A 14,888-nucleotide genomic window follows, 5' to 3' on the forward strand; every position below is an offset into this window, starting at 1 on the left:
TTCATAAAGTATCATGTCTTTTAGTTACTTTTTATGGAAAGTCTTATTAGACCTTAAAATTATAACAATTAGTAATTTATGGAAAGTAACATTATGAACTTGTGTTACTTCCATAAAAACTAACTGAGACATGATAGTTTTTTATGAAGTATGAACGAATGTGAACATGTTTTGTGGGCAGATCGAGCGCATCCTCGGGGTGCGTCTGCAGGCGGGGCTCAAGGCCTGGACGCAGGTTCTCCGGGGACAGATGGAGGACAAGGCTGATGTGGACATGGACACGGAAGCCCCTCAGCTCAGCCACAAGCCTGGAGGAGACCCCAAGATTAAGGTTTTGAGCTCATCTAGTCAAGTCAGCTGTATTTCTATAGCGCTTTATACAAAACCCATAATTTCAAAGCAACTTCACAGCAAGAAACAGGAAATTTATAACAATGACTGATGCAAATTCTAAAAAGTTTTTATTCTGTCATTATTCAGTTTGTTACGTTCTTATCTGATAGTGTCAGTGCAGTCAGATATAATATTAATCACAGCCAGCTGCAACTACACTGATGGTTCCTTACTTCACTCTGAACCGTTTGCTTTGTCCAATCAGAATGTCATCCATGAATTGAGGATCACAAACCAGGTCATCTATCTGAACCCGCCGATTGAAGATTGCCGCTACAGGCTTTACCAGGAAATGTTTGCTTGGAAGATGGTCATCCTTTCTCTGCCCAGAATCCAGAGTCAGAGATATCAGGTGTGTGTTTGGTTTGCTCAGCGTTCGCGTTCAGTTTCCCGCGCCTGCGCTAAGGTCTGCTCTGTAAACAGGTCGGTGTCCACTACGAGTTATCCGAAGAGGAGAAGTTCTACAGGAACGCTCTGACCAGAATGCCTGACGGCCCGTCTGCACTGGAGGAGGCGTATAATGCTGTGAAGGAGAACGTCTCCGAGGTGGAGCAGTATGTCAAGGTAGCGTCTTCCCTTTTTGAGCGAGCGAGTGTGTATTCACACACAACAGTGTGACTGACTGCGTGTGGTCCTCAGGTGTGGCTGCAGTACCAGTGTCTGTGGGACATGCAGCCCGAGAACATCTACAACCGCCTGGGAGAAGATCTCAACAAGTGGCAGGCGCTGCTGGTGCAGATCCGCAAAGCCCGAGGCACGTTCGACAACGCAGAAACCAGGAAAGAGTTCGGGCCGGTCATCATAGACTACGGCAAGGTCAGAAGATCACTGCGCCGTTTACGACAGAAAACTCATGACTGAACTAGCAGTGTTGCTCCCTTAAAGCTACTCGTAACATTACTTTTTATGGAAAGTAATGTGTTACAGTATTCCGCTACTTCATAAAAAGTACCTAATTACATAAATTTTTATGAAGTTACTCAATATTCTAAAATTACTTTCCATAAAAAGTAACAAATTGCATTACTTTTTATGTGAAGTAATGTGTTACAATACTGCATTACTTCATGTTACTGTTTATGGAAAGCAATGTGTTACAGTATTGGGTTACTCCGCATAAAAAGTAACTAGTTGTTAGCTTTACAAGAAGTAATGTTACAATACTGTTACTTCATTCATACAAATTATGTTACTTGGTTACTTTTTATGGAAAGCAATGTGTTACAATATTGAGTTACTCCTTATAAATGTAACAACTAGTAGACTTTTATGGAAAGTAATGTTACAATATTGTGTTACTTCATAAAAAGTTACTAATTATGTTACTTTTTATGTAAAGCAATGTGATAAAATATTGCGTTACTCTCTAAAAGTGTTTATTTTAACGTGCGATTTAGGTTCAATCCAAGGTGAATCTGAAGTACGACTCGTGGCATAAGGAGGTGCTCAGCAAGTTTGGGCAGATGCTGGGCAACAACATGCAGGACTTCCACTCTCAGATCTCTAAGGTGTGTGTGTCGAGCTCTCGCTCACGGGAAACACCATGTTTATGTGCTCAAGTGAGTTTGTCTGAACTTCTCTACGGTCTTCCAGTCTCGGCAAGAACTGGAGCAGCATTCGGTGGACACGGCCAGCACTTCTGACGCCGTGACCTTCATCACGTTCGTGCAGACGCTCAAACGCAAGATCAAGCAGTTCGAGAAACAAGTGGATGTGAGTGCAGCGGCCGGGTTTAGATGCGCTAACACCAGTCTGTGTGTGTGGTGATGTTACTGACGCCTCTGCTCCTGTGCAGGTGTTCCGCAACGGCCAGCGTCTGCTGGAGAAGCAGCGCTTCCAGTTCCCGCCCTCGTGGCTCTACATCGACAACATCGAGGGGGAATGGGGCGCCTTCAGTGACATCATGAAGCGCAAAGACACGGCCATCCAGCAGCAGGTGGCCAACCTCCAGATGAAGATCGTGCAGGAGGACCGAGCGGTGGAGAACCGCACCACTGACCTGCTCTCCGACTGGGAGAAGACCAAACCAGTGGGGGTGCGTGTGTGTGTGTGTGTGTGTGTGTGTGTGTGTGTGTGTCTCAGGTGTTCAGGTGTGCTCTGAGTGTGTGTGTCTCAGGTGTTCAGGTGTCCTGAGTGTGTGTGTGTCTCAGGTGTTCAGGTGTCCTCTGAGTGTGTGTGTGTGTGTGTGTGTGTGTGTGTGTGTGTGTGTGTGTGTGTGTGTGTCTCAGGTGTGCTCTGAGTGTGTGTGTGTGTGTGTCTCTCAGGTGTTCAGGTGTCCTCTGAGTGTGTGTCTCTCAGGTGTTCAGGTGTTCTCTGAGTGTGTGTGTCTCAGGTGTGTGTGTGTGTCTCAGGTGTGCTCTGAGTGTGTGTGTGTGTGTCTCTCAGGTGTTCAGGTGTCCTCTGAGTGTGTGTGTGTGTGTGTCTCTCAGGTGTTCAGGTGTCCTCTGAGTGTGTGTCTCTCAGGTGTTCAGGTGTCCTCTGAGTGTGTGTGTCTCAGGTGTTCAGGTGTCCTCTGAGTGTGTGTCTCTCAGGTGTTCAGGTGTCCTCTGAGTGTGTGTGTCTCAGGTGTTCAGGTGTCCTCTGAGTGTGTGTGTCTCAGGTGTTCAGGTGTCCTCTGAGTGTGTGTGTCTCAGGTGTTCAGGTGTCCTCTGAGTGTGTGTGTCCGAGGTGTTCAGGTGTCCTCTGAGTGTGTGTCTCTCAGGTGTTCAGGTGTCCTCTGAGTGTGTGTGTCTCAGGTGTTCAGGTGTCCTCTGAGTGTGTGTGTCTCAGGTGTTCAGGTGTCCTCTGAGTGTGTGTCTCTCAGGTGTTCAGGTGTCCTCTGAGTGTGTGTGTCTCAGGTGTTCAGGTGTCCTCTGAGTGTGTGTGTCTCAGGTGTTCAGGTGTCCTCTGAGTGTGTGTGTGTGTGTGTGTCTCTGCAGGGCAGTCTGCGTCCAGAGGAGGCGCTGCAGTCGCTCACCATCTACGAGGGCAAGTTTGGGCGTCTGAAAGATGACCGTGAGAACTGTGCGAAGGCCAAGGAGGCGCTGGAGCTGACGGACACGGGCTTGCTGAGCAGCAGCGAGGAGAGAGTGCAGGTGAACACTTCATTTCATACAAAAATAAATCACACATCAGGTATATTTTTTTCAATTTTTTTACTAGTGGTTGCAAAATTCTTCATACTCTGACTACCAGTAAAATTTATAAAAATTTGGGACCAAAAATGATTCAGAAACTTTGACCTGACCATGTTTTTCTGAAGTGTTAAATATAATTAGTTTGTGAGAGTCTAACAGAAGGTCGGACAAAACCAGTGAAATATCAACTGATTTAATTAAGAAACTCTGATTTCTTGTCATATTTTATTACTATTTTCTAAACAAATGAACTGATAATGTGAGAAATGTTGAAGGTGTCTGGATAAGTTTTGGTTTGACTGTATATGAATAGCCCTTCAGAATATAGATGTGAATAAAAGTGTAAAGGTGTGTGTGTGTAAATCTGCTGAAGTGGAGATGTCTGACTCCGCCTTTAAAGATCTACAGACGCTAATAAATGCAATAACATAAACACTTGTTTTCTTTCTATTAGTCTGAAAGAAAATGCATGAAATGCATGAAAAAACTATGGGTTTGCCTGTAGTGTCACATGTATCTTTATCTTTTGCAATTAGCTTAATATTGTATTTTTGTTTTCAGTTTTTTCCCCGTCATTGTGAGATGTTATGTAGCGCTCTGCTAACGTGTGTGTGCTGTTCGTCAGGTGGCTCTGGAGGAGCTGCAGGATCTGAAGGGCGTTTGGTCTGAGCTGTCGAAGGTGTGGGAGCAGATCGACCAGATGAAGGAGCAGCCGTGGGTCTCGGTGCAGCCGCGCAAGGTTAGCCGCGCTCCCGTGGTCTCGATCCGCACGCGTGTCCGAGGGCTAGCTTCACTGACTCGTGTTCTCGTTCCCTACAGCTGCGTCAGAATCTGGACGGGCTCCTGAACCAGCTGAAGAACTTCCCCGCCCGCCTGCGACAGTACGCCTCCTACGAGTACGTGCAGCGGCTGCTCAAAGGCTACATGAAGGTGAGCCGCGTCTGCACGCTAGCAGACGCTCATGCTAGTCAGGAAACGCTGCTTCGAAAACTTTGACAGTTTGAAACACGCTCCAAATCTCTGGTTCAAAACCAGGAAGTGAAACTAGGCTATGTCACGTCATTATGTCTTCTAAACGTTTGGCTAATTTCATTGGTCCGCCACTTGGAGGAGATGATCTCTGTGAACCAATGAACCAGTTTCTATATGATTGATACCTGATCTCGGATCAGTTTTATAACGTTTTAATGTACAATAAAAAAACAGTTGTAGTTGATGGTCTTTTATTGGGTGGATTAACCCTCCTTTTCATTTTCAGTTTAATAAAATAACATGCATTATAAACACACTTCGTGTTTAATGGGATTAATTGAATAAATTAAAACTTGCATAAAAACACTTTTTTTGGAGTTGGAGCGGGTTTCAAACTGTCAGTCACATGATTCCAGTAAACTAGGCTTCATTACTAGGGGTGTAACAATACATGGAGATGCATCGATCAAACAACTAACGATACGACGCATCGATGACACCTTAGATATGGATATGCGGAGTCTGTATCGTGATATTTCTGCATTCTGGCCAGCAGGAGGTGTGTGTGTGTGTGTGTGTGTGTGTGTGTGTGTGTGTGTGTGTGTGTGTGTGTGTGTGTGTGTGTGTGTGTGTGTGTGTGTGTGTGTGTGTGTGTGTGTGTGTGTGTGTGTGTGTGTGTGTGTGTGTGTGTGTGTGTGTGTGTGTGTGTGTGTGTGTGTTGATTTAGAGAGTGGAAAGCTCGGTTCTCCATGTCTTGTGTCGGTGTGCAGGTGAACATGCTGGTGATCGAGCTGAAGTCGGAGGCGCTGAAGGACCGGCACTGGAAGCAGCTGATGAAGCGTCTGCACGTGAACTGGGTTCTGTCGGAGCTGAGCCTGGGTCAGATCTGGGACGTGGACCTGCAGAAGAACGAGATGGTGGTGAAGGACGTGTTGCTGGTGGCTCAGGGAGAGATGGCTCTCGAGGAGTTCCTCAAACAGGTGCTCATCTCACACGCATGCACACACACACACACACACATGCACACACACACACATGCACGCACACGCAAACATATACACACACGCACGCGCACACACACACACACACACACTCGTACACATGCACGCACACACACGCACACACACACGTACACATGCGCACGCACACATGCACACACACGCAAACATATACACACACGCACGCGCACACACACACACTCGTACACATGCACGCACACACACGCACACACACACGTACACGCACACACATGCACACATATGCACACACACACACACACACACACACTCGTACACACACACGCGTACATGCACACACACGCAAACATATACACACAGGCACACACATGCACGCACACATGCACACACACGCACGCACGCACATGCACACACACGCAAACATATACACACAGGCACACACATGCACGCACACATGCACACACACGCACGCACACACATGCACACACACGCACACACAGGCACACACATGCACGCGCACACACACGCACGCACACACATGCACACTCACGCACACGCACACACACGCGCACTCACACGCGCACTCACACACACGCGCACTCACACACATGCACACGCGCACTCACACACATGCACACGCGCACTCACACACATGCACACACACATGCACTGAATCATCGAAGGTGAGAATCAAGTACATTGGTCAATAAAGTGAGATTAAATGCATAAAATGTTTTGTTTTATTTAACGTATTTCATTATTGGGCTTGCATAGTATTCTGATTCTGCATTTCACTGATTTTATTCATTTTATTTATATTGAATAACCCTAACCCTTTTTTGTGCAAGTGAGATTTGTAAATGCACGCTCACATTTAGTCTAAAACTACAATTACATGTACACACACACACACACACACACACAATGCCTCTGCACTTCCATTTTTCTCAACATGAGGACAAGAGAACTGTCAGTCAATAAATGTGAAAAAGTAACTAGCGTTACTTATTTGAATTTTGTGGTAAAGTAATGCATTACTTTACTAGTTACTTGAAAAAGTAATCTGATTACGTAACTCAAGTAACTTGTAATGAGTTACACACAACGCTGTGTTCACACACTGTTACCTTTGGCCCACAGATTCGTGAAGTGTGGAACTCGTACGAGCTCGATCTGGTCAACTATCAGAACAAGTGTCGCCTGATTCGTGGATGGGACGATCTGTTCAACCGGGTGAAGGAGCACATCAACAGCGTGTCTGCCATGAAGCTCTCCCCGTACTACAAGGTGACGCTGATTCCCACTCGCTCCAGTGCGTCTCCGTCCTCAGTGGGCTTGGGGTCATGATTCGATTCCAAATCTCAATTCGATATAGATTCCTATGATCAAATCTTAAATCAAATCTATGCATGTATCAAATTGAAATTTGGTTCAAAAACAGCAGCTGTTAGTCCCAATGGAGCGGGGGTTTAGTTTAAGTTATACACGCCTAAGAACTACGCTAATGTAATCAGCGTTCATATTCGCCGCTCACGGCGGGAGTCGCGCTTTTGCATCATTAAAATCAGTGAGCATCAAGTCGACAAACATATCTATGAAAGAAAGTGACTATAATTTGGATCTGTGCTGCGTTTCCCAAAAGTATCATAAGCCTAAGTTGATCGGTGGTGATCGTTCGGGGATCTACCGATGCTAACGATGCTTTGGGGAAACGCCGCTGATCAGCGGCCCATCGTTTAGAGTTAGAGATGTATAATACGGGCCATTGTGTTCTCAAGTGTTTATTACTTTAGCCTCAGATACAGGACATGCTCAGTCTCTTTTATAGGCGGGTGTTTGTTCCTTACCACAGAAAACCACGTTGACGAGCTTCCCGTATGTACAAGCTGAAGTAGCCTACCTGTACACGGAAAGATCGCAAGAAAAGCTATTCAACATTGAGAAAATCGATTTTTGAAATTTGTGAATTGATTCGACTCTGCGGATGATAGAATCGCGATTCATATGTGCAAGATTTCCCCGGCTCTAATCCTCAGTAGCTCCTGGGTTGCCCCGTCCTGACAGCGCTGGTTTCTCCACAGGGATAATAAGACTTGTGTTTGTTTGCTTGTATTTATATGATATCTGTATTTTTGTAATAGCAGCTAAGGCTATCTTCATGGCATTAAAGCAGCGCTGTGTGTCCGCAGGTGTTCGAGGAGGACGCTCTGAGCTGGGAGGACAAGCTCAACCGCATCATGGCGCTGTTCGACGTGTGGATCGACGTGCAGCGCCGCTGGGTTTACCTGGAGGGCATCTTCACCGGCAGCGCAGACATCAAACACCTGCTCCCCGTGGAGACCCAGCGCTTCCAGAGGTCAGAGGTCAAACACACACATTAAACTAATGTGCTGCAGATCTCAGGCTGTGGGCTGAACATGTGACCCGTGTGGTTTTACAGCATCAGCACAGAGTTTCTGGCTCTGATGAAGAAGGTGACCAAGTCTCCTCTGGTCATGGACGTCCTGAACATCCAGGGGGTTCAGAGGTCACTGGAGAGACTGGCTGATCTGCTGGGAAAGATCCAGAAGGCACTGGGAGAATATCTGGAGAGAGAGCGCTCGTCGTTCCCCAGGTCAGACGCTCACGACATCAGCCGTTCATTAGATGAGAGGGATCATGGGAACAAAACCCAGATGATAGTTCGTTTTAGTTTTGATTAGTGTTCATTTTGTTAACAAAAATGGAGGAAAATGTTATGGATGCACCGATATTACAATTTTGGCCAATTATTTATATTTGAAAGCCGATAACCGATAAATCTAAATACAAATGATTACAAAAACAAAAGTCTCACCATTAAAAGCCATGTCCCAAACACAATTATAATGTTCTAATTATAATTTTATACAGCCGATATGACAGATATTTAATGTATTTTCCTTTTTGAAGCGATTTCAATAATATTTCATGCAACTTAAAAGCATCATGTTGAACAGTGCGCATCTGAAGTGTCTAACCCTAACCCCGCTGTAGGAAATAATGCAGTATTTTTTAAATTCCCAGACTTCTCGTGAACCTAAGCCTGACTAAACAAAAACAGGATAGGTGGACTAATTATGATAAAAACGTAAGGACATTTGAGGCAGGACTGAAGGCAGCTGATAATAGTGTGATGTCTAGGAAGGGTTAGCCGACGAGTTTGTGATTGTGCATATTAATAGTTATTGCTCTGCCAAATATGTTGTGTGTCGTAATGCCCCTGCTCGTCAAACACTAAAGACCCGTGGGACTCGTTGCTGTTTCCTGCAGGTTCTACTTCGTGGGCGATGAAGATCTGCTGGAGATCATTGGCAACAGTAAGAATGTGGCCAAACTGCAGAAGCACTTCAAGAAGATGTTTGCCGGAGTTTCCAGCATCCTGCTGAACGAGGACAGCACTGAGGTTCTGGGAATCTCGTCCCGAGAGGGAGAGGAGGTGCGTCGCGCAGCAGGACTCGTGTCTGGCCTGCTTATAGAGTGCTTTATTCAGTGCCGATCCTCTAACCTTCATCCTTCCCCTCGCCGGTCGATGACCCGAAGCCCTAAAATTATACTTCTCTTTTTTTTAGTCCAGGAAGCTTATTTCATTTCATTTTTTTAATGCAGTTTTTGTGAAGATTTTGTTTTATTTACCTTTTTAAATTAACATTATTTATTATTTCTTGATCAAATCTAGTAATCTAAGCACATTCCTCAGATTCTTTCAACTTGTGGAAGTAATAATATAAGATGATATTTCATGACTCTGGATGGGGTTATATCTCTATATGGAGTAAATGAGCTGCTCCGCTGGGTCCTAAAGTCAGTTTCTCTTCAGTGTGCGTTCAGATACACATTATACATTTTTTGTTTGAATTTTGAGCATTTTTATGTTTTTCTATGTGAACTGAAGCATTCCCTGCATTCCATTCATTCCTAAGGGGGGCAAATTGAGCCGTGAGAAGGATTTGTTACTTTTTTTATTTTTTTATTTCAACCACAAAACTCCTCGAATCCATTAAATGTGTGTGTGTGTATTTGTGGTTCAAGTGCGACAAAAGTTCTGGGGTCTCGGACCCGCTGATGAACACTCAAAGTTTTTAAAAAATCAGTTTCGGGTGAAAATGAGGCGAGGGAAGGATGTGTAGCTGCTTCAGTGTAATAAATGGTGCTCAAGTGTTGTTGTGCTGCTGTCCTCAGGTGTTCTATAAAACTGCAGTGTCCATCACGGAGCATCCGAAGATCAACGAGTGGCTGACGCTGGTGGAGCGCGAGATGCGTGTGACGCTAGCTAAGCTGCTAGCCGAGTCCGTGACGGAGGTGGCCGCCTTCAACAAGGGCAGCGGCATCGACCTGAGCACATACCTGCACTGGATCGACCGATACCAGGTGACCCACGTCACATGACCTCTAACCCGTCTCTGCTGCGCTCACACTCTCAGTCCAAATACGATTATTTGTGACCCCGATTGGAATCTGATCTGAAATTGACGTCCGGCTGCGTTTACATGCACAGCTTTTGTTTCAGTCAGACTGAATTAATTCCGATTGATGAATCCCAATGCATTGTTTACATGAGCGCTGAACATGTGATCGGGTTGATGTGTGTTTATATGTCTCAAGCTTTAAATGGGGATAGATGTTTTTGGCATGCACACACTGCAGGAATAAACAGTTTCCTGATGTCTGCGCATAATATCTATTCTCCTACATTAGTTCTTTATTTGTTTTAAACAGCAGACTTAATATTTATCCATTTCTGGTCATAATTAGGAGACGATGAGCGTATGAGCCGTTGTGCCGCTGCTTATATTCATCACACAGTGAAAATGGCAAAAGACGGACCTGTGTGTGTGTGTGTGTGTGTGTGTGTGACGAGACACACTTTATTCTAGTCAAGTCCTTTATTTATACAGCGCTTTTTACAACACAGATTGTTTTGAAGCAGCTTTACAGAGATAACATGAAAATAATGCAACAAAGTTTGTTTTCAGAAGAAAATTGCTCCATCGTCCACCGTAAGGCAGATCAATAATATTGAATATTTAATGTCCTCAACTAAGCAAGACAAAAGCCAAGGCAACAGTGGCTTATAGAAGGACGAGACACTCGTTTATACGACACTTTATTCATCAGGAGGAACGGCTCGTTCCGTCATGCATCATCACGCCATCTCGACGTCATTGCACATGCTTCGTTTCGGATTACAATCCGATCAAGTATTTACATGTTTTTCTGGATCTGATTAGAAAAGGAATAAACCGCTCCTTTCAATCTGATCAACATTTCATTCCGATTGAGTCGTCAATCCGATTACTAATGGATTATTTGGTTGCATGTTAGCATAGCCGGTGTGTAGCACAACTGCTCAGATCTGATGTATACGCACACATCAGATCTGAGCAGTTGTGCTACACACCGTGATGCGCTCGTTTTCTGGAATATCTGCATTGGTTTCTATGGCGATGAAGTTGTGTTGGCAGGAATACACCAGAACGGCCGCAGCACGGAGGGGTTTGCTATAGAGATGTTGTCTTAGTTAAAGTTTAACCACACGCAAATGTGTATCTGAGGCAAACGAGCCGCGGCAGAACTGGAAGCTAATATAAGCTGCTTTATCCCGCGCTGTTTCCGCTGGTTTACAAACATGTGTCCGTTATATCCGACACTGCAGCAACACAGCACTGTATCGGCAGCGACTTTCAGCATATTTCCTATAACAACGTCTGACTTTAACATTTTACGTGGCGTGAAAAAGTCACATAACCCACGCGAATCTGATCAGAGCATTCAGACTGAAACTGGTTTCCAGATCTATTTTTTGCTGTTCACATTAGCTAATGCCTGGCTCACACTACAGGAGTTTTAGGCCGATTTATGCCCGATTTCCCCCTCCTGAGAATCGGAGAAAATATCTTGTCGAGGACCTCGATCGGTTCCGATGTTCGGCGCAGATTATCTGGTAATGTGAGGCGTTCACAGATCGAATCTTGCACCTCCCGATCTGCTCTCACACAAATCGGGGTCGCCCCGATCATATCAAACATGTTTGATATTTATCGGGATGAGCAAGATTGTGATTAGGTCAGTACTGTCACAATAGCCAATAAGAAACAAGTAGGACTGTCGTGGTGAAGGAATGAGGTAATTTTGAGTGACTCATCAGCGTGATATGCACATAGACTGTAAAAAAGGATATGCGGTATTATCTTTATTTATTATCTTTATTTATTTATTTATTGCTAAATAAAAGTGTTACACTGTTGTCGGCAGGCACGAAGACTAGTACATGTTCAGTAATGAAACCGAAACAAAAGAAAGTGGAGTAAACGGAAGATACAGTGTCAAAATAAGGGTCCACATAGTATAACAGAACATAAACCTGACACAAGCTTGTTAGATCATTGTTATATAACAGTTAGTTCCGATCCTGTAATCTCACCAAACGAGAGGCTTTCTGCTGATATTTCACCAGTATCGTCATTGCTCGTCTCTGCGTGTTATAGACAGGCTGTCACTCAGTCCAGTTACACAGTTAGGCCACTAGGTGGCGGCAAGATACTGCCTTTGAGTGAGTCATAACAAGAAATTCGGATTCATTATAATATATAAGTAATGAAACAAGCTGTTAATTATTTTAACATTTAATTTTAACTTTGAGCTCCACTTTATAAGGCTCAGCTGCCCATTCCGGCGCATGGGCAAGGCAACGCTGAAGCTGACAAGTCACCTCATAGAGATGACGCCATTCATTAGAAATATCCTTAAATGTTAAAAGGATGATTTTTTTTTTTTTAAAGATTTCGCTTTCCTTGGTCACGGCATATTTTTCAAATATGACTTGATCTGAAGGACAGATATTTAGTTTACATCCACTTTTCCGCTTCCGATCTGTTGCGTGAGATCACGTGATCATGGTGGAATCATATCTGGCATGATAATCTTATTAACATTTTGTAGTGTGTGATGCGCCATGATTTTCAAATCTTGTAGTGTGAGCATGTTTAAGATTTGAGGGAAGAAAATCTGCAAAGATTCTCCTTAAGTGTGTGGTGCAAGCAGATTTCAAAATCGGTTAGGATTTTAAAACTCCTGTAGTGTGAGCCAGGCATAATTCTGTTCTGATTTCAATCAAATATACACAAATCGTATTCGGACTGACCGAACGTAGCCTGAGTAGCCACACGTCACATGATCTGTAAACCCTGCCTCCGCTGTGTTCAGGCCCAGCTGGTGGTTCTGTCGACCCAGATCGACTGGTCCGAGAACGTGGAGAACGCGCTGACCACGATCGGCGGCGGCGAGAACATGGACCCGCTTCAGGCCGTGCTAGTGAACGTGGAGGCGACGCTAAACCTGCTAGCAGACACCGTCCTGATGGAGCAGCCGCCACTGCGCAGGAGGAAGCTGGAGCATCTGGTGAGTGTGTGTGTGTGTGTGTGTGTGTGTAAATGAATAGGCTTGGACTCAGTGCTGAAACACAATGCAGGACAATAGAGACGCCAGAATAACAATATTCATGATTCTGAAGCTGAAAATACAGGATTATTTTAGATGAATATGCTTTACATTATTTTAAATATATCTAGTCAGTGACAGTGTCGGCCACGTTTTACTGGACGCATCAGACATTTGTTATTATCAGGACCCACAAATATTCCCCACTGCATTATTATACATTATATTCAACATTATATATTAATGTAGTACTGATACTAAAACTCTGAATACTGTACAGACATTTTATTTTGGGTGAACTATACACAATACATATTGTCTCTATTCACGATACATGTTGATGTATTTTTGTATTGTGACATGATATATTGTGACACCCGTAGTTGTAACTTTGTCTCATGGGCACTGAAAGCAAAGCTGTCTTATTCCTAGATCACGGAGCTGGTGCACCAGAGAGACGTGACCCGAGCTCTGATCAGGAACAAGATCGACAACCCGAAGTCGTTCGAGTGGCTGAGTCAGATGCGCTTCTACTTCGACCCGAAGCAGACGGACGTCCTGCAGCAGCTCTCCATCCAGATGGCCAACGCCAAGTTCAACTACGGCTTCGAGTACCTGGGCGTGCAGGACAAGCTAGTGCAGACGCCGCTGACGGACCGCTGCTACCTGACCATGACCCAGGCGCTGGAGGCGCGGCTCGGGGGCTCGCCCTTCGGTCAGTGCTCACGCCTCATTACCCGGCACACTGCCCAATGGAAACGCTTCAATTTCACTAAAACTCCCATATATTGCAAAAAAAACTTACGCTTACATGAGGTGGTTTTTCTGGCAATTTGAAAAATGAATATTTCATAAAACTGCAATGGAAACAGTTTTTACAGCATTTACAGGTCACCTGACGTCTGTGAAATTCATCATTCTTAAAGAAGGCGTGGCATCGGACAGAAGACGAGATTAAACACATTATTAAACTTTATTCTTTATTAAACTCATAAAAGACAAAAGTATCGCAGGAATACTGGATTCTAAACAACAGAGAAATGCCACAATTTATCAAGAAGCAGAAATGAGTGAGAAACACGTCATACGGGGTGTGTGTGTGTGTGTGTGTGTGTGTGTGGCGCTCCACAGCAGAAGCAGCTTTCCTTGCCGTTAAAAAACTGCGTCTCCTGCGATCCAATTCATGGCTAGTGCGGCGGCAGGGATATTTATGGTTAATGGAAACGCTGTCATTTCATAATTGTTTTTTGATTGACATTTAGAAAATATCGCAAAAGTTTTGCGCACATCATTAATGTAAGCGCGGCTAGTGTCTGCTGTTTCTCCCAGAATCCCGCTGACTGTGAAGTGTGCAGTGCTGACGTCAAGTCTCCTTCATTTCTACAGCGCTTTAACAATATAGAGTTTCACAGCAGCTTTACAGTGATAATAGGAGATTACAGTAACAGAGATTGTTTAGGCTTTACAGCAGATCTAGAATAAAGTTATTAATGTCCAGATAAAGTTAGTTTTGATTGATTCACTTCCGTTGCAGAGATCATTAGTTAATAACTTAGTGGCCGCTAACACACACCGTTCAACAGAAAACCCTTAATGTGTTCCGGACGTTCATTCACACACAACAGTGTTTGAGCTCGAGAACGCAGACTCTGAAACCGGTTCCAAGGTGCAGGTTTTGAAGGCGTGATCTGTGTAATCGCAGGTCCTGCTGGGACGGGGAAGACTGAGTCAGTGAAGGCCCTCGGACACCAGCTGGGCCGCTTCGTGCTGGTCTTCAACTGCGACGAGACCTTCGACTTCCAGGTACGATTAGTGTGACGCAATATCAGCTGGTCTTTATGACACAGGGTTCCCACGGGTCCTTGAATCCTTAAGCTTTGGAAAATAAACAAGTATAGATGCAGTCCTTGAACTTATTTTGTGCAAGACGTTTTCTGGAAAAAATTCCATATTTCCTCCTGTCCACTAATGT

At 44.6% G+C, this 14,888-nt stretch overlaps 1 protein-coding gene across 2 annotated transcripts in view; it reads left to right on the forward strand.

Annotated features, from left to right (window-relative positions):
- Positions 1-14,888, forward strand: part of dync1h1 (dynein, cytoplasmic 1, heavy chain 1) — a 99,242-nt gene that overhangs the window by 20,306 nt on the left and 64,048 nt on the right. For both annotated transcript variants that reach the window (XM_077221740.1, XM_077221741.1), the window contains exons 10-28: positions 182-331; positions 599-745; positions 817-957; positions 1,033-1,209; positions 1,791-1,901; positions 1,987-2,106; positions 2,189-2,428; positions 3,312-3,467; positions 4,135-4,248; positions 4,329-4,439; positions 5,252-5,461; positions 6,599-6,745; positions 7,648-7,814; positions 7,899-8,072; positions 8,750-8,915; positions 9,659-9,847; positions 12,683-12,877; positions 13,349-13,631; positions 14,619-14,719. In XM_077221740.1, the coding sequence (XP_077077855.1) occupies positions 182-331; positions 599-745; positions 817-957; positions 1,033-1,209; positions 1,791-1,901; positions 1,987-2,106; positions 2,189-2,428; positions 3,312-3,467; positions 4,135-4,248; positions 4,329-4,439; positions 5,252-5,461; positions 6,599-6,745; positions 7,648-7,814; positions 7,899-8,072; positions 8,750-8,915; positions 9,659-9,847; positions 12,683-12,877; positions 13,349-13,631; positions 14,619-14,719 (3,099 nt within the window). The remainder of the gene's footprint in view (positions 1-181; positions 332-598; positions 746-816; positions 958-1,032; positions 1,210-1,790; positions 1,902-1,986; positions 2,107-2,188; positions 2,429-3,311; positions 3,468-4,134; positions 4,249-4,328; positions 4,440-5,251; positions 5,462-6,598; positions 6,746-7,647; positions 7,815-7,898; positions 8,073-8,749; positions 8,916-9,658; positions 9,848-12,682; positions 12,878-13,348; positions 13,632-14,618; positions 14,720-14,888) is intronic.

This window comes from Siphateles boraxobius, unplaced genomic scaffold (assembly GCF_051911475.1).
Source record: "Siphateles boraxobius isolate OS27281-9 unplaced genomic scaffold, OSU_SipBor_1 85, whole genome shotgun sequence".
Taxonomy (NCBI): Eukaryota; Metazoa; Chordata; class Actinopteri; order Cypriniformes; family Leuciscidae; genus Siphateles; species Siphateles boraxobius.